Source organism: Phytophthora cinnamomi, assembly GCF_018691715.1.
Source record: "Phytophthora cinnamomi strain GKB4 chromosome Unknown Contig14, whole genome shotgun sequence".
Classification (NCBI taxonomy): Eukaryota; Oomycota; class Peronosporomycetes; order Peronosporales; family Peronosporaceae; genus Phytophthora; species Phytophthora cinnamomi.
Genome location: NW_027150947.1, coordinates 165,707 through 184,507, shown reverse-complemented (window position 1 = coordinate 184,507; position 18,801 = coordinate 165,707). Strand labels below are relative to the sequence as shown.

General features: G+C 53.5%; 6 protein-coding genes across 6 annotated transcripts; 4 read left to right on the top strand and 2 right to left on the bottom strand.

Annotated features, from left to right (window-relative positions):
* Window positions 1–237: 237 nt before the first annotated feature.
* Window positions 238–1,753, top strand: IUM83_01054 (M96 mating-specific protein family; the record flags this gene model as incomplete). The annotated part of the gene is made up of 4 exons (XM_067924882.1): window positions 238–870; window positions 937–1,248; window positions 1,319–1,437; window positions 1,552–1,753. The coding sequence occupies 4 exons, from the start codon at window positions 238–240 to the stop codon at window positions 1,751–1,753; spliced, it is 1,266 nt and encodes a 421-aa protein (XP_067797210.1).
* Window positions 1,754–1,799: 46 nt separating this feature from the next.
* Window positions 1,800–10,578, bottom strand: IUM83_01053 (uncharacterized protein; the record flags this gene model as incomplete). The annotated part of the gene is made up of 5 exons (XM_067924881.1): window positions 1,800–2,398; window positions 2,481–2,513; window positions 2,585–2,597; window positions 9,667–9,843; window positions 9,916–10,578. The coding sequence occupies 5 exons, from the start codon at window positions 10,576–10,578 to the stop codon at window positions 1,800–1,802; spliced, it is 1,485 nt and encodes a 494-aa protein (XP_067797217.1).
* A 938-nt stretch (window positions 10,579–11,516) lies between these two features.
* IUM83_01052 (Protein kinase) lies at window positions 11,517–12,990 on the top strand (the record flags this gene model as incomplete). Its single annotated transcript, XM_067924880.1, has 2 exons — window positions 11,517–12,119; window positions 12,184–12,990. The coding sequence occupies 2 exons, from the start codon at window positions 11,517–11,519 to the stop codon at window positions 12,988–12,990; spliced, it is 1,410 nt and encodes a 469-aa protein (XP_067797260.1).
* A 629-nt stretch (window positions 12,991–13,619) lies between these two features.
* On the top strand, window positions 13,620–15,281 carry IUM83_01051 (uncharacterized protein; the record flags this gene model as incomplete). Its single annotated transcript, XM_067924879.1, has 3 exons — window positions 13,620–14,369; window positions 14,444–14,764; window positions 14,838–15,281. 3 exons carry the CDS (start codon window positions 13,620–13,622, stop codon window positions 15,279–15,281), a joined length of 1,515 nt encoding a protein of 504 aa, XP_067797212.1.
* Window positions 15,282–15,779: 498 nt separating this feature from the next.
* Window positions 15,780–17,294, top strand: IUM83_01050 (uncharacterized protein; the record flags this gene model as incomplete). The annotated part of the gene is made up of 3 exons (XM_067924878.1): window positions 15,780–16,394; window positions 16,460–16,783; window positions 16,857–17,294. The coding sequence occupies 3 exons, from the start codon at window positions 15,780–15,782 to the stop codon at window positions 17,292–17,294; spliced, it is 1,377 nt and encodes a 458-aa protein (XP_067797273.1).
* Window positions 17,295–17,376: 82 nt separating this feature from the next.
* IUM83_01049 (uncharacterized protein) lies at window positions 17,377–18,801 on the bottom strand (the record flags this gene model as incomplete). Its single annotated transcript, XM_067924877.1, has 2 exons — window positions 17,377–18,186; window positions 18,265–18,801. The coding sequence occupies 2 exons, from the start codon at window positions 18,799–18,801 to the stop codon at window positions 17,377–17,379; spliced, it is 1,347 nt and encodes a 448-aa protein (XP_067797176.1).

Genomic DNA, 18,801 nt, shown 5'->3' with positions numbered 1-18,801 from the left:
AAACAGCAGCACCGCGTAATATACGTAGTATGTCATTTCACCCTTGTCCACCAACGTCCTCTTTGTATCATGCTTCAGACAATATCAATGCTGCTGAGACGGAGCATCAAGTTGAAGTGCACATACAAACGCCAAATCAACCTTACAATCATCAAGTCACACGGGGGGTCTTCTATTCGAGTTTGACCAGCGACCATCACTCCTGACTGTACCCATCTGGCAGTCGCTCACTTCGCCATGGCTTCCCCGCCCCTGGCCGCCGCTGGAGGCCGCCGCGGCGCCGCGGCGCTGGACGTCTCGCTCTCCGACGCATCAGACCTTCTCGCGACGCTCTCCAGCTCCACGCCGACCCCTCTCTCGCCGCTCTCCGACGTCTGCAGCCCATTTCCGGCGCTGCTGGATGACGTGCCCAGCCTCGACGAGCTGTTACTGCCTAATATGAACCCTCCGCTGGTCGAAATGGACCCGACGCTGCTGTTCCCCGAGCCGACGGAGCTGCTGGACCAGAGCCAAGAGGCAGACGCCACCCCCAGCGCCTCCAGCGACGCCCAGACGCCGCCTGCTGCTCCTGCTGCTGCTCCTCGTCGCAAGCGCCGCAAGGACGAGCTGGAGTTCCTGCGACTGAAGGCTCGAGAGCTCCAGCAGCAGCTGCAGCAGCTGAAGGAGCGCGAGGACTCGGCGGTGGCTGGGGCTGCAGAGGAGCAGCACAAACAGACCAACGTGTCGGCCTGGAGACGCGTCGCTAGACGCCAGTTGGAGGGCAAGAAGAGGGCCGAGAGGGAGAACGAGAAGCTGCGCGGGATGGTGGAGGGCCAGCTCTGCATCGTCCAGAACCTCGAGAAGCTGCTGCGGAAGCGGTCGGCGCTCGAGGTGAGGGAAGTTTAACTATTATTATTATTATTTATTTATTTATTTATTTGCTGTGAGGGGCTGTAGGAGTCGGGGGCGTGGGCGAGCGAGCGGAAACGGGTGCGAGTGGAGAACGAGGCGGAGACCGTCGTGTTTGACAGGATATTGGGGCGGCTGGACGACCAGTACAAGCAGACGGACGCGGCGTTCCTTCAAAACAACTTCGCGCGCAAGATGACGGATGGGCATCACATGCAGGTCAAGCCGGACGGCGCCTATGGGATGTTCATGGAGTTTCTGGCGTCGAAGATCCTGCCGTTCGAGCTGCATGCGACGGCGACGCAGTTCTGGCGCTCGATGGCGCAGCCGCACCTCAAGTTGCGCGATGGCCACTACTCGGTGCGTCGCCAATCTTCTGTTGGATTGGGTCTTTCAAACGCTAATGGTTGTGTGATGGTGGGTGGTCTAGCTAATTGATGGCTCGGAAGACACGCTTTCGGCGAAAATGGCATTCACCGTGCAGCACAAGAAGCATCAAGTGATGAAAGACGCATGGTTCGTGGTCAAGCGCTATATCGAGGAAGACAGGTGTGTGTTTGTGTGGGCCTGCGAGACCAAGGTCGAAGGAACACTCAGTGCAGCGCAAAACATGCGCCATCACGACACAGGGTGGACGTTGGTTAGAAGACACTCTGGTGATAGTTCAAAGGAAAATTCGCTGGAGTCGACGATTATCCAGACATGCGTACAAGTTCGGACCGAGTTACCTGAGGTGATGCCAAGCACTCAGGAAGAAATGGCGATACTTACAGACATCGTGACTTCCTCTTTCCTTGAAAATCTGGACGGCATCCACCAATCTGTCGAAGACGCTCTCGTGGAAGCAGCGATGCAACTGAGTTGAACGATGAAACATGGTACAACTGATATGTTCATCATACGTGCAATTCCTATTCACTGTAGCTCGGTAATGTTTTACCAGCTTCCTCGAATAGAATATTCTCAAGTATCGGAAATGCTTTGTCCACCATTTCTTCTCGCGTGGCGATCATGCCATCAGTTATCAATCCACATTTCATGTGATGTCCGCGCGGAGAAATCGTTGAGAACTCCTGTATCACCGTTGCCGCTTGTCCTGGTGCGGGCGAGAGCACAATCCAGCCCTTTTCAACGAATTCAACGCCGTTGGCACCAGCGGGCAAAATGACCGACTTCCGTACGATCACAACACTGGTTCCTCGAAAGTACCGACGCATCGACTGCTTCCCTTGTAAGTTGGGGACACCGTTGTTCTTCTCGATCTCAATGCCGTACGTTCGCAAAATAGTATCGTCTTGCTTCTCCTGGTGGTCGTGGTTGTAGTGGTTCGAGCTGATGCCTGCTTCTCGCAAAAAACGCCACATCGCTTGGTTCACGATGTCAATGGTGAATGGAAGGAATCTGCTATCCTGAAATTCGAGGTATTCTCCGGTCAAAATGCGCTTAATCTGCGCGTCTCGAACGTGTGGGGTGCCCAAACATGCAACTGGCGTCGCTCGAACGCTGTTATCTGTTCCGACGAAAAGGTTATCCATACTTCCCAACAGGGCTGCAAATCCGTCATCGTCTACGCGTTGTACATGCAGCTGCACCTTTGGTCTTGAACCGGATAATACAAGCTGTGCCTAAATCGCAAATGTATGGTGAGAACACAGAACGCTACATTGGTGGTAAGCAGGCAAACACATAACCTTACCAGGCCCGCCTCCCTGCTTTGTAAGGTTCGAATCAAACTCTTAGCCATACGAATTTGGGTGTTGAGCTTTGAGCGAAGCTTGATGTTCCTTGCTTCAGCCTGCTCACGTTGTATTTTCTGTCTAGCTGCAACGCCCTTCCACAGTGGTGGGTCTCCACCCATATTAATTGAAGACGTTGTCCGTGTTAGCGCCGGGTGCTTAACCCTCGTACGTAATTCTGACAGTTTGCGCTGCATTGTGCAAACTTCATCGCGTAGGTCTTCCAGCTCCTGCCGTCGAGAGATTCCACTCTTCCGCGTAGTATGCGTCACGGACTGCGCGACTTTGTTTTCGACACCGGTTCCGGGTTGTGCAGCAAACAGCTCTACATCAGGGGTCTTGGTATTCTCAAACAGGTCCAGATATGTAGTTGGAGCTGCAGGCACGTCGAAGGGGTCTTGCAGCACGGAATCTAGGTGTGGACTAAAGTCCTCCTGTTCATCGTCGTCAAAGTCCATGTCGGCGATAATAGCCATAGCATCCTGAAAGCTCGAAGTCTCGTCGAGCAACGCTACCGTCATGCTGCCAGTGACACCTTTTGGAGAGTGAATTGATTAGCCACCCCGAAGAACAGAGAGCGAGGCTGGATTTGGTGGCGCTGATGTCTTATGCTTGCCATCTGTGGTCATTGCCAACCAGAAGGTGAAGTCGAAAGCCCACCCGATCTCACACCAGCGGATATCCAATAATCGCGAATGCATGATGAGAACACAGAACCCACTTTGGTGGTAAGCAAGCAAACACACCATGAATATGAATACTCAGAAAAAACAAGCTATTAATAATTCAGTCTGACCTGACGCAGTGCGATCCGTATACAGTGTTTTGCCTCAATAGCGCAGCCATCACATCTAATAACCTCGCAGACTATATATAATCACCCTGTTTTTCACGAACAGCAAGATTCAGCCAATCACGCCATCGACAGTATGGTTCCGCCAATCAAATTACCACAACCGAGGACATAGGGGAAAACGTCAAAACAAAAAGCGTCACACTCATGTCATTGCGCGCCAAGATCACCTTGGTCGGTCGGAGCGACCGGAGCGACTCGCTCCTCATTCTTTCATTAGCCAAGCCTAACCAAGTCTACAAGTTCTTCTACGACAACGTGCCTCGGGGCTCAATGTGCATCCGCGAAGCTCCTGCTTTAAAGCAGAGCAAGTCACGCATCACCCTCGCCGTGTGTACCAACGCTACTGATACCCACAAACTACCTCTGCTCTTCATCGGCAAGTCCCGGCAGCCGCGCTGGATCAAGAACAAGCCGGACGACATCGACTACAAGTCAACGGCCAAGGCGTGGATGGACACGGAAACGTTCCAGTCGTGGCTGCCGGGACTTGATAAGATGATGCAGGGCCAAAACAGGCACGTGCTGCTCCTACTTGACAACGCTTCGTCGCATAGTGAAGAAGGCGTTCCACTTACTAACGTCCGAGTCGAAAAACTCCCCGCAAACACGACTTCCAAGTTGCAGCCGCTCGACCAGGGGGTCATTTACTGTCTAAAACGTGCTGTGCTTCGCACCAAAATGAACCATGCACTGGAGAAGATTGATGAAGGTGTAGAAAACCCATACAAGGTCGGGATGCTTCAGGGTATCAAGTGGTGTGCAGCAGCATGGGAGGAGCTTTCCGGGGCCACGATTGAACATTGTTGGCTGCATTCTACGTTAATCAAGAAGAGTGACATAGGATTTATTTTATCGTAGTCGACTAGTAAAACCTCTGTCACCCCATTTACTTGAGAAATTGTATACAAAGTACGACTGCGCTATTGAGGCAAAACACTGTATCTATGTATTACGAGCTTGGTATGTTACATGTCTATAATAAATGTGTTGTAACATGTGTATCTACCTATCCCAATAGTGATCACAACTCCCTCAAGGTGCCATTGTAACCATGCAGTTCCATCGTCAGCTGTTCCTTCACACCTGGCCTCACTGTGACAAAACGCTGTGCCAACATAGAGAGATCGACTCGGCCTCAAGTCAACGTTCATGTGCGCTTAGTAGCTTCTTCAAGGAGCAAGTTCTCTACGACACTTTCGTTGCCAACCTCGCTTTCCTATCGAGACTGCAGCATGAAGTCCGTCAGGGCTCCAACTTCCCACTGCGCGTCGAGATCGACGTCCGGAGTCAAAGTCGAGTACGACTGGATTAGGGTTGTTGGCCCTGAAGCCGAGACCAAGCCTGTCACGTCTTTCAGCACAAGCCACCCAACGTCGCGGAATGCGAGTCCTCCTGTAGCTGCATCGGCTATTTCCACTCGGTCGATGTTGGAATTGCGCACGATAACGACTCGGTCGCTTTCGACACATCGTCGAATGGCCTGCCTTCCGCTCATCTTGGACAGGCGATCACCCTGCCTGAGCTCGATGCCGAACTTTCGCAATACCATGTCGTCGCTAACCTGAGCAAGCTGCTACAGTGTACACAACATCGTCAGACCAAATTCAGAGCCAAATACGAGGTTACTGAGTGTACCTCCTCGAAGTATGTGTCGAACCTGATGCCCGGTTCACTTATGTGCCGCCATGTAGCTCGGCTAACGGCAGCGACGTCGAATGGTACAAGTTTGCTGTGCTGAAACCTGAGAAACATGCCGGTGAAGTCATTGTGCTTTTATACATGTCATGCTGGCCGACCAAAAGCACACACAAACGGCAGCTTACATATATATTAGGTTGAAGGTTGCTTAGTCGCTTCCTCGATCAGTAAGTTCTCGATGATCGCGTCGTTCCCTACTTCAACGTCCTCCCGGGACTGAAGCACGACATCCGTCAATGCGCCGATCTGCCATTGAGCATCCAGGTCGATATCGGGTGACATGGTCGAGTACGCTTGTACCAGAGTCGCCGGTCGAGTGCCAAGCACCTCGGTGGCTTTTTTCAGTACGATCCAGCCAGACTCGCGAAATGTTAGCCCATCGGTGGGCACGCCGGACAATTGTATCTCATCGACAACCGAGTGGCGAACGAGAACAACTCGGTCGCTTTCCTCGTATCGACGGGTAACTTGCCTTCCGAACAAGACGGCAACACTGCTGCCATGTTTGATCTCGACACCAAATGTGCGAAGCATGGTGTTACCACGCTTCTCCACGTGCTACCCAACAAGAAGCATACGGAAAAGTTAGCTTCTATCGATACGCTCGAAGTAGCTCAACCAACCCTAAAACGTACCTCCTCACAATATTTGTTGAATTTGTGGCCGGTCTCGGTTAGAAAGCGCCACTTGGCTCGGCTGACTGTGTTCACGTCAAATGGCCAGATCTTGCTGTCCAGGAACTCGAGAAACATCCCAGCATCGTCGCTGTATTTCACATCCCTTTTGCGAATGAATGGGCTCGACATTGATGCAACGGGGCTGTTGGCAATATGCTTGTCGATTTCCAGATAGAGATCGTCGAGGCATTGCAGCATCTCGCCAAACAAACCTGTGGTGCTGGTTACACATTGCAACAATGGTTTTGACCGCTTTGGAGTCTTGAAGCCCTACAAAAATGAGAAAACGTGAGGGGTCAACTGGAATAAAAGCTCATCGTTAGTCTTACCTGCTCTTCGTCTCGTGTGCGCTTGCAAAGGACCCGCTTCAGACTTTTCGCCATCCGAATCTGCGTTTTCAGCTTCTCACGCAGCTTGGTATTCTCAACTTCCACCAACTCGCGTTGATTTTTCTGTCGCTCAGCCATTGATTTCCATAGGGCAATAGAGTGCTCGGTGTGCACGGCATTTTCAGCCGTGTTGTCAGATTGGAGAGGTGGTGATTGGTCGCAGTCGGGTTTTTTCTTGAGATCCCGCAGTTTATCTTCCATCTCTTTGACTTTCAAGCGCAGATACTCGAGCTCTTCCTTGCGAGTTACTCGCGGGCGCCCTGCCATCTTTCTCGCAGGGTTCGAGAATGGGGCAGCCTCCGGAAACGTCAATGTCTTCAAGCACTTAGCGTTAACAATACCGTCTCGCAAGTAAGGTTTGGCCGCATTTGTAGCTGGATGCTCAAAGCATTTGAGCGGTGGCTCTGTCTCTTCACCGAATAACCCCTCGAACCAGGCATCATCCGTCATTTCTAGTTCTTCGTTGGGTCTCGAAGTTTGGAGTTTCGTGGCGCTGGCCCCACCACCCCCAAGGCCAATGTCGCGGACGAACGCCAGTAAGTCGTCCAGTTCGACGGGTTCGTGGTGCAGGTCTAGTGACATGTCCTCAGGGTCAGAAAAGTCGAAGTGCGAGGCTTGCTCATTCAGTTTGACCAGACGCTGTGTGATCCGTATATCTATGTACTAGTATTACGAGCTTGTATGTTACATGTCTACAATACATGGATTATAACATGTGTATTGCAGTGGGTTTGCCTATCCCAATCGTGATCACAGCTCCTTCCCACTGCGCGTCGAGATCGACGTCCGGAGTCAAAGTCGAGTACGACTGGATTAGGGTTGTTGGCCCTGAAGCCGAGACCAAGCCTGTCACGTCTTTCAGCACAAGCCACCCAACGTCGCGGAATGCGAGTCCTCCTGTAGCTGCATCGGCTATTTCCACTCGGTCGATGTTGGAATTGCGCACGATAACGACTCGGTCGCTTTCGACACATCGTCGAATGGCCTGCCTTCCGCTCATCTTGGACAGGCGATCACCCTGCCTGAGCTCGATGCCGAACTTTCGCAATACCATGTCGTCGCTAACCTGAGCAAGCTGCTACAGTGTACACAACATCGTCAGACCAAATTCAGAGCCAAATACGAGGTTACTGAGTGTACCTCCTCGAAGTATGTGTCGAACCTGATGCCCGGTTCACTTATGTGCCGCCATGTAGCTCGGCTAACGGCAGCGACGTCGAATGGTACAAGTTTGCTGTGCTGAAACCTGAGAAACATGCCGGTGAAGTCATTGTGCTTTTATACATGTCATGCTGGCCGACCAAAAGCACACACAAACGCAGCTTACATATATATTAGGTTGAAGGTTGCTTAGTCGCTTCCTCGATCAGTAAGTTCTCGATGATCGCGTCGTTCCCTACTTCAACGTCCTCCCGGGACTGAAGCACGACATCCGTCAATGCGCCGATCTGCCATTGAGCATCCAGGTCGATATCGGGTGACATGGTCGAGTACGCTTGTACCAGAGTCGCCGGTCGAGTGCCAAGCACCTCGGTGGCTTTTTTCAGTACGATCCAGCCAGACTCGCGAAATGTTAGCCCATCGGTGGGCACGCCGGACAATTGTATCTCATCGACAACCGAGTGGCGAACGAGAACAACTCGGTCGCTTTCCTCGTATCGACGGGTAACTTGCCTTGCGAGCAAGACACCAACTCTGCTGTCATGTTTGATCTCGACGCCAAATTCGCAAAGCATCGTCAAGTCATTGCAGCATGTCGTAAAAAAAAAACTGTAGTGCTGGTTACACATCGCAACAATGGTTATGACCGCTTTGGAGTCTTGAAGCCCTACAAAAATGAGAAAACGTGAGGGGTCAACTGAAATAAAAGCTCATCGTTAGTCTTACCTGCTCTTCGTCTCGTGTGCGCTTGCAAAGGACCCGCTTCAGACTTTTCGCCATCCGAATCTGCGTTTTCAGCTTCTCACGCAGCTTGGTATTCTCAACTTCCACCAACTCGCGTTGATTTTTCTGTCGCTCAGCCATTGATTTCCATAGGGCAATAGAGTGCTCGGTGTGCACGGCATTTTCAGCCGTGTTGTCAGATTGGAGAGGTGGTGATCGGTCGAGGTCGGTTTTTTTCTTGAGATCCCGCAGTTTATCTTCCATCTCTTTGACTTTCAAGCGCAGATATTCGAGCTCTTCCTTGCGAGTTACTCGCGGGCGCCCTGCCATCTTTCTCGCAGGGTTCGAGAATGGGGCTTCCTCCGGAAGCGTCAGTGTCTTCAAGCACTTATCGTCAATATTATCTCGCAAGTAAGGTTTGGCCGCATCTGTAGCTGGATGCTCAAAGCATTTGAGCGGTGGCTCCGTCTCTTCACCGAATAACCCCTCGAACCAGGCATCATCCGTCATTTCTAGTTCTTCGTTGGGTCTCGAAGTTTGGAGTTTCGTGGCGTTGGCCTCACCATTCCCAAGGCCAATGTCGCGGACGAACGCCAGTAAGTCGTCCAGTTCGACGGGTTCGTGGTGCAGGTCGAGCGACATGTCCTCAGGGTCAGAAAAGTCGAAGTGCGAGGCTTGCTAATTCAGCGCAGTGTGATCCGTATATCTATTACGAGCTTGTATACTACACGTCTATAATACATGTAACCTGTGTATTGCAGTGGGTTTGCCTATCCTAATAGTGATCACAGCTTACTCAAGGTGCCATTGTAACCATGCACTTCCATCGTCAGCTGTCCCTTCACGCCTGGCCTCACTGTGATAAAACGCTACCAACGTAAAGAGATCGATTTGGCCTCAAGTCAATGTTCATGTGCGCTTAGTAGCTTCTTCAAGGAGCAAGTTCTCTACGATACTTTCGTTGCCAAGTTCGCTTTCCTCTCGAAACTGCAGCACGAAGTCCGTCAGGGCTCCGACTTCCCACTGCGCGTCGAGATCGACGTCCGGAGTCAAAGTCGAGTACGACTGGATTAGGGTCATTGGCCCTGAAGCCGAGACCAAGCCTGTCACGTCTTTCAGCACAAGCCACCCAACGTCGCGGAATGCGAGTCCTCCTGTAGCTGCATCGGCTATTTCCACTCGGTCGATGTTGGAGTTGCGCACGATAACGACTCGGTCGCTTTCGACATATCGTCGAATGGCCTGCCTACCGCTCATCTTGGACAGGCGATCGCCCTGCCTGAGCTCGATGCCGAACTTTCGCAATACCATGTCGTCGCTAACCTGAGCAAGCTGCTACAGTGTACACAACATCGTCAGACCAAATTCAGAGCCAAATACGAGGTTACTGAGCGTACCTCCTCGAAGTATGTGTCGAACTTGATGCCCGGTTCACTCATGTGCCGCCATGTAGCTCGGCTAACGGCAGCGGCGTCGAATGGTACAAGTTTGCTGTGCTGAAACTCGAGAAACATGCCGGTGAAGTCATTATACTTTACATCCTGCTCTCGAAGTAGCGGCTGGGAGCCCGTCGCTACAGGGCAAGTCGACATTCTCTCGTTCGTCATAGTGTAGAGTGCCTCAAGATTCTGCACCAGCGCGTCGAATTCGCCCCCTGAAGAACAGTATGCTCCTTGAGAGAGCTGCTTGAATCGTTTGGGAGCCTCGGATGTGATCTTCGTACACAAAGGCACAGGAATGGGTGAAAATCAAATGCAATCAGGCGTAGCATCATCCGCGCAATGTACCTGCTCGGCCGTTCGTTCCCGCTTGCGTAGGATCCTCTGCAGACTTTTTGCCATGCGCACCTGCGTTTTGAGCTTCTCGCGTAGCTTTGCGTTCTCCGACTCCACCACTTCCCGTTGACTCTTCTGTCGCTCCGCCATCTTCTTCCAGAGCGCAATAGATTGCTCGAGCTGCATCGCAGCCTTCTCATCCTCGGGCGTTGCAGGCTTCGCCGGGGCAGGAGACCCACCACCTTCAGCGTTGTTCTTGAGCTGCTTCAGCTTGAGTTCCATATCGGTGACCTTCTTTCGCAAGTACTCAAGCTCTTCCTTGCGACTAACGCGGTGTCGGCGAGATGTCTTCGCAGCCCCAGCATTGACGTCACCTGTGCCCTTCGACGAGGTTGCTGCCGTGCTAGTCGAAAGCAACAAAGCTTGATGTGGGCCAATCCCTCCGAAACTTGTGGTAGGCGAAGGTCGTCGACCGCCATCGCCGAAGAACTCGGGCAGCTCTCCGCCATGGCCTTTGCTCTGCTGATCTGCCGTGGGGACATCGTCCTCCATCCAGTCGTCGCTGTCATGGTTGGCACTCGAGGCGTCTTCCATCTCGAAGTCGGCGATGAAGGCCAAGACATCTTGCAGCCCCGAGGGCTCGTTCTCGAAAGCGGTGGGGGTCAACCCGCTCATAGTTCGCGTCGAGTTCGTGCGTCTGCCGCGCCCTGCACTTTGAATTGTGGGGCGACCACCAGCGTCTGTCCCAGCCATGTGGAAACAAACGCCTCTCTTCCTGGCACAAGAGCGGTGCTCCCAGTGCTGTGCAAGTACCGTGTGCGCTGCCTTCTGGTCGGTTGCCAGCCTCGAGACCTTATGAGGCCGCAACACCGCTACTGCTGCGTGGCCCAGACACGTGGAGGCCGAGAACAAAATCCACCCGCGACCAACTGAATGGGGAGGAGATGGCGAGTTGATGAGCCTTGGCAAGCGACCAACGCACAGCCGTAAGCAGATCTGTCCGTCCTTGACTCAAGTTGACTCGCCCCCAGCGGCCGCAGGGACTTTCGACAGTGTCAGCGGTGACGCGATGCGTGACTGGAGCAGGCGATGGATTTTCGTGTTGCTGCTGCCGTCGCCACCCAAGCTGTTGACACAGGAACACTTGGCGTAATCTACACACGCATGATTCAACACATTTGTCAATGTGACGAAAGGTGTTGCATGTACATATTCGCGGGAAGCCTCACTTGGTGCCCCACCTCAAGCGAATTCCACCGCTGCAGCCCACACCCAGTGGCCGAACTATGCTGCATGTATTATGCGGGATACATGTAGTAAGTTGTGCATGCAGTGCGTGTTGCCACGTAGTGCACTGGTGTTCCTGCGGTCGATAGCCGCAGTCAAGCAGTCCTGTGTACAGTACAGTAATCATGCAGCGAGGATTTGCCAAAGCGCTGCACCGTGCATGCGGGACGGCCATCTGTGCTGTCCGGCTGGATTCTCCTCCACTGTCCCAGAGCCGGCAGAGATGTACTGTAAACCCCACGCTGATCACTAAGGTCGAGGCTACCTCACCTCTCCAGTCATCGTCAAACTCCGCAGTCGAGTAGTGTAATTCGAGTCGACCCACCATGCTGGACGAAAGCGAGTCACTGGACGTCGTGTTTTCGTTCCTCTCGCAGATCGATCTGCCGCCCGGTTTAACAGCGCTCGAGGACGAGGGGCTCAACGGCCAAGAAGTGCTGGCGCCAAGTCCTACGGAGCTTTTCGCTTCACCTGCGGAAGCGATCGTCTCGTTTGAGACGCTCCTCGATGTGCCGCTCGATGCATTTTCAACCGATGATTCGAGTGTGCGCTTTGATTCCACTGGGGTGACAAGCCCCACGGCGTCGTCGGATGACTCGTCCAAGGGTGAGGCTGACAACAAACCGAAGCGAGTTCGCATTTCCCAGAAGAAGCAGATTGAAACTCTACGCGCAACGATTCGAGAGCTGAATGCGGAGCTGCAGAGTTTGCTGCCGCAGTGGAAGCCAAGTAGTGGGACCTTGGTTAGGGGCGACGACGGGCAGCTCGTTCCACGTCGAGCGTCGATGTGGGAGGAGATCGCAGCTAGGCAGCTCCAGCGACGACTACAGTCCGAGGAAGAGAACAAGAAGCTTCGCGACATGCTGCAGATTCAGCTGCACGAAGCGAGAAACCTGAAGCGTGTGCTCAAGCGTCGAACGAAGATCGATGTAAGCTGCTTTAGAGGCGGGAAGAAGTTTATTTCGATTTTAACGTGTGTCTTGTTGGTGCCAGATGATGGAGGACATGTTCGGGATGAAGCGGTGCAAGATGCTTGAGGACGGTTATCCGGAAGACAACGCCCAGGTCTTCGAGGACATGCTGCGAGATGTCGACGAGCTTTACGTCGGTACCGACGCTCTTTTTGCCGAGAAGGGTTTGTACGATCTACCGTGTCCTGGACGCCATCGAAATGCAACGCGCAATGTTACCAACGGTGCATTTCTCGAACTTATGGAGCGACGCTTGGTGCCTTTCGATATCCGGACTACGGAGAAGGCGATGTATAAGACAATGCGCCGGATCTCGTTCCAAGGCTTGCGCAAGATCGAAGATTTCCAGGGCCGTGTCCAGTTCCGCTCTCATCATATCGAGGAGTTGAGTAATACCATCAAGACCAGCTTCCTTGTCGAGACGACGGATCTAGGGAATGTCAAAGGGGCTCAGTTTCGGCAGGTGGTTCGAAAGTACGTGGAGAAGGATCAAGTGGTCTTCATCTGCAAAATGCTGATGGAGCCCGTGATCGCCAAAGTAGGTAAGGCGTCAGGTTTCCTCACGAGAACGACGTTGCGCATCATCCTCCGAGAAGAAACCCCTCAGTCAGCGAAGGAGAAGCCAGTGACGCGGATCGATAGCCTTTTCACCGCAACGCGCTTCGACCAAGGGCTCCAAGGTGCCAGAGGTATTCGCAATTCCCCCAACCTGGACTTAGGCATTGCGGTTTGGGACGAAGCTATTTCTCGAATTGCGTATCAAGTTGAAAGCCTAGCGATTGACGACTCGTCCAGGAAGCTGAGCAGCCCACCTGTTGCGCTTACGTGAAAAACAGCGAATACTATATTAGCACTCGTATCTCTACAAGTTGACGTTGATCTGTGCAAAATATCGGCCCAAGTGTAGGTTTGGCTGCGCGTAGAGATGCACTGCAGCAATCAACACCGCTGCCGCGAGTTCCTCCGTAAACACCCGAGAAGATCCACCAAGCCATGGTGAGGTGAGTGCAAGTCCCCATTGCACTCGTCTTCACGACGTACTACCCTCTATTGCCTGGTCTTGTCGTTGATTGATACCTCTTTGTTTTGCTATTCTGGCAAGTATCAGCTTCTTAGTTGCACCATCAGAAAGTTTAAAGTAATTTTGACTTCTTTTTCAACTCTGCATATTGATTATACTGACGTAGGTATGAAAGTAGAATTATCGCAGGTAGGTTGTTACGATGATTGTGCCAGGCAGCCGACACTTTCGCCAGCGTAATCGCTCTGTAATCGCCCTATGGTCCGCTGCTCTGGCCACCTGCACCAGTAGTACTAGTACATGACACCCAATCCGCAGGAAGGCGGAATGCATCAACAATGGCCTGCAAGCCATCAACAATGGCCTGCGAGTCCGCGTTCAACTGCCACTTCCGAACTCGCTTCGAGTTGCTCGTTGTTCCGCCCCCTTAATCAAAAATGCCGCAAGACGAAGTGGAGACGCTCGAGGCAGCACTCCACTTCATCTCGCAGTACGAGCTGGCCTCGGCTGCGTCAATCGACTCGGGAGGCGATGCCGTGGACCTCACTCTCGCCTTCGAGCACTCGCACAAGTTGAACAAGTCGCACTCGCTCGAAGTGCCGGAGCAGCGGCACGCGCTCGCCCACTCGCACTCGCTCGAGATCCCAGAAGAGGAGACCGACGACGACGACGCATTCGATGCTGGATTCCACGCAGCCGAAGAGCTGCTGCACGACTTCAAGGTCGGGAACGAGCTGTTCGATGCAACGCTGTCCACGGGATCAGATACAGCTATGCAGGACGTAATGAACCTGTCGGTGCGGCCGACGCTGACTGCACCAATTCCTCAGAAAGGTGGCCAATCGATTCGCGCTGCTACTCCGTCACCCGCTTCGGGGCCGCGACGCCGTCACCGAGTATCGAAGAAAGAGGAGATCAACGAGCTACGAGATACCGTGGCGGAGCTTTCGCAACAGCTCGATAAATTGCAGGCGTCTTCGGCGCCGAACTCCCCAGCGGAAGAAGAAGTGCACGTGAGGTCGATCCTGTCGGAGCCGGAGTCGCTGTGGCAGCAGGTTGCTACGAGGCAGCTTATGCTTCGACAGAAGGCCGAGGATGCCAACGCTCACTTGAGGACGTTAGTGGAGACTCGAGTACGGCAAACTAAGAACCTCAAGAGGATGCTGAGTCGCCGGAACGACTCAGAGGTGAGATGATGAATTGTTGCTACTGTAGTTGAGTTAGATGGCGAGGACTTACGTACTTGTGGATGCCTTCGCAGACACTGGAGCTCATTGGATTGAAGCGCCGCAAACAGGTTTACACGCATGGGCCTCCACCAAAAGACAACGAAGACGTATTCGCCAAGCTGCTGAAGGGAACGGACGAGCTGTATGTGGGGCTGGATAAGATGTTCGCCGACAAGGGCATGACGCAAGTGCCGTGTCCAGGCCGGAAACGCCAAGTGCAGCGCAATGCAGTGAACGGCGCGATCGTGGTCTTCCTGGACAAGAACCAGGTCCCGTTCGACCTGGAGAAAACGGGGAAGGCCGTCTGGAAGTTGCTGGCTGACCGCCACCGCAAGGACGGACCGTACAAGCAGGTATGTCGTCGGCAATGGCAAACTCATTTCTGTGTATCAAATCTCACTTTGCGTGCGCTTGCTTGTGCTCCAGGGGAAAATCGACTACGAGTCACAACAAATTGGCAACACGGTCACGAACTTCGTGTCCTTCACCTGCGTCGCCGGTGACCTGACCGCCCTGCTGCAGGTGCGGGAGGTAGCGAGGAAATACGTCACGGACGACCGCGCCGTGTTCATCTGCAGGTCAATCATGGAGCCGACCACCGTCGGTGAGAGAGGCGCAAACGGACTCAAGTTCCACGAGACCATGACCGTCGTCGTAAGGAGAGGAGAGCCCTTGTCTTCCGGCCAGGAGACCACCATCATTGAGAGCTATCTCTGCGCCACGCGACAGGATGAGGGCACTGAGATGGCGCGCAAGTTCCGCGGAGAAGTCTACGTGGACATCGCGATCGAAGGGTGGGAACACACCCTCGCCTCGAACAACCAAGACATCGAGAACCTCTTGTTCGACGAAGCGGTCCACGTGAGATAAGCTTAACTCTTTAACATGTGAGTTCAACGAGCTCTGTTCGTCAGAGCTCTTCTCTCTACCATGTACAGTACTGTAATACAGTCGAGCCTCCACCAGCTGCATGCACCCCATCGATCGTTGCGTCGTCAGGAGAGCTGCCACTGGCGTAAGCAGTGGCCAACTGCATGTGCCAGACAAGCGGAGAGCTTACCGAAACACATGGTTGAGTTGTCGTCGCCTCAGCTGAGGCTCAGCCACTGAAGTCGCATGTGCAGCAGGCGCGACGCGCGATTCGCTGTTGCAAGACCGGGCGATGAGGGGAGAGGCCGACGTCATGATGAGGCTTATCGCCCATATCGCTGGTCTCTGCCCCTGAGCCAACCTTGAATCAGGATGAGTGAATCATGCGTGATCCGAAGCGGGATCTGCTTTGCGCTCGCTCTCGCCTCGTGCTCCCAACTCACGCGAGGGAGGATCATGCTCAGATTTTGTCTAACGATTCGATAACGCCTCGCTCGCATGGCTTTCGCAATTGGGGCCGAGGTCGAGTCGCTCCAAGCCACGCTCGACTTCATCGCTGACTACGACCTGTCGCCGACCGGAGATGAGACTGCAGTGCTGGACGTGATCGACGAAGACAGCGCGCTGCTGGCCTTGGGAGACGACCTGGAGTTCAGTTCGGAGGACGACGTGTCCCGCAGCACCTTCACGACGGACAAGTTCCGATTCGGCGACAAAAGTGCCGTCGTCAAAGGCTCGCCGACCTCCAGTCACGGGGACGTCACCAGCCTCATCGCCAACGCCCCGTGGCCTCAGTTGTCCCCACAACCGAACAAGCGGCGTCGCCGAGGACCCCCGCGGAAAGAGGAGATCGCGGACTTGCGCAGGTCGGTGACCAAATTGTCGAAAAAGCTCGAGACTCTGCAATTGTTCGCGAAAGTGGATGCTGCTGCTAGCGTGAATGCGGAGTCGAACGCGGAGGACTTGACGCTGTGGAGGGGACTCGCCTCGCGACAGCTCGCGCTTCGACGTAGCGCAGAGTCGGTGAACGCGACGCTCAGGAGTGAGATCGTGGCCCAAGCCAAGTACGCCGCCAACTTGAAGCGCATGCTCAAGCGTCGATACAGCGAAGAGGTTTGTCTGTTCGCTCGTACTGCTGCTCCAAGAGGGATCCGAACTAATTGCTGACTTTTGTCTAGATGCTGGAGTTGGTACCGATTGTGAACCGTGGTCGAACTGTGGAGCACAAGGCGTCGGGCGACAACCAGCGCATACACGACAACCTCCTAGAGGGGACAGACGACATCTACGCTAGCGTCGACGCCCTGTTCGAGAAGAAAGGCATGGATCAAGTTCCGTGCCCAGGGACGACCAAGCAAACATACACGAGCACCGTGAACGGCGTGTTCTTGGAATTGATGAGCAAGAACCAGGTGCCGTTCGACCTGCGGAGCACCACGAGAGCCGTCTGGAAGTCTTTCCAGGGACAGAAGATGCGCGACGGAGACCACGTCCAGACAAAGGTAGGGATTGATGCAACCCAATTGCTAGTTGGACGCTCGCTGATCTGACGTGACTTTGATTCTGTATTGCCAGGTATGTGTTCAGGACGTCAAACTGACCGACAGCGTTATCACTAGCTACATGAGCTACACCTGCAACGCGGCTGGCCACTCTTCGTACGTGCAGGAGCGGCGAGTTGCGCGCAAATACGTCGAAGCAGACCGCTCGGTATTTGTCAGTCGCTCGTTGACGGACCCAACAAGCCGAAGTGCTGGTTTTCTTGGGTTGCTGTTTCAAGAATCGCTGGTGGTTGTTGTTCGACGAGGTCAGCCACTGGCCTCGGGCCAAAAAACTTCCGTCATCGAATGCTACCTCTGGGTCACGCGGTGCGACGATGGCAAGGAGGAGGCAGTACAGTTCCGCAAGCCGAAGTTTACGGACCTCGCAGTCAGCGGATGGGACAGTAAGCTCTCACTTTTGAGCCAGAGGATTGAGAACATTTTATTTGACGAGCCTATCGGTAGCATGTAATGTATACATACACTCGAATGAAGTGGTTGCTTTAAAATTGCTGCCGAACATTTGTATTGCATCATTATTCGTGGCTGAAGCTTTAGACACACTCAGCTCGTATCTCACCCTTTGTAGCGCACAAGTCGTCGATCAGCAGGCTCTCAATTTCCGAAGGGATGCATGAGACCAGCTTCTCCCACAACTCGAAACCGGCGTCCATGTGCCCGGGCTGGCAGAATTTCGCGCTGGTTGGAATCACCAAGTCGTCACGAGAAGCGCTGAAGTGAATCAAAAGCTGCGTCGATGAATCGCCACACACCGTCAGAGTTCCGAAAGAGCGCATGACTACTTGTAAAGTTGACTGCAGCTGATAACCGACGGACGCCCCGCTGCCTCTGAGTTTAGGCTCTGCTAGCATCTTCCAGATGAACACAGCGCTGTCTTCTTCGATGTACATTCGCATGACCTTCCGAACTTGAGTGCCACTGGAGTATTCATGGCTGGGTGTTACTGCAAAGTAGCTTGTCGCAATTGTATTACGCGTTTCCTTGGATTCCTGGGCGTGAAATTCGACAAGTGTGTCGAGGTCCTCTATCCTTTTGAGGCCGCTACTCCCCAGCTCGTTTAGAACCCTTTGAGCTGCCTTCTCCGTCTGGCGAAGACCAAAAGGCAGCCGATTTAGCTGGGCCATCTCGAACACCACTCCATGGATGACGTTTCGATGGATGTTGCGCTTCTGACTGGGGCAAGGGAGGTCAGAGACTTCCTTCTGGGCGAAGTGGCTATCGACACGAGCGTACATGTCGTCAGTTTCACGAAGCAGTCTCATCAAAATCTGAGAATTATCGCTCGGAACCGAAGACATGAGCGTCTTTTTCCGCCGCTTCATCCCTAGCATGTCCTCCATCATCTGATGGAAGCAAAACGAACACTAGTAAGTCCCTAAGCAGCTCCTAAAGGCCGTCAAGTATAGCCCAGTCGGTCGTACCTGAATCTTCGTTCGTCGTTTGAGAATGCGCTGCAAACATTTGGCCTCTTGCACTTGCATCTCCAGCATCTCCCGCAGCTTAGCGTTATCTCCTTCAGCTTTGCGCCGTCTTCCCAATTGTCTGATCGCAGCATGCTTCCACAGTTGTGTAGTAGCAGCACTGCCTGGGTGCTGCAGCGGGTCTGTCTTCAACACCTCGAGTTGATCCGTTAGGTGCTTGACGGAGTTTCGGAGATCCAGGATCTCCTCCTTGCGAGACTTCCGCTGGGTCTTTTTGAGCTTCTTCATGTACTCATGACTTAACTCATCCGTGTCTCCAAGTTGCCAGCAGGCGCCATCCATCGACGAGTCAGTAGATGCCTCTGATATGGCGCCGCCCGCGATAGCCGCCGCTGGCTCGGTGTTGCTTCCTGTTGGTGGTAAATGGTTGAGTTCTTCCATCCAAAACGCGCTGCTTGCGCCACCCGAGCATTGTGTCACAGGAATTGACACGTTGGCTTCACCCAAGAACTCGTCGACGTCGAAGGAGTCGACCAT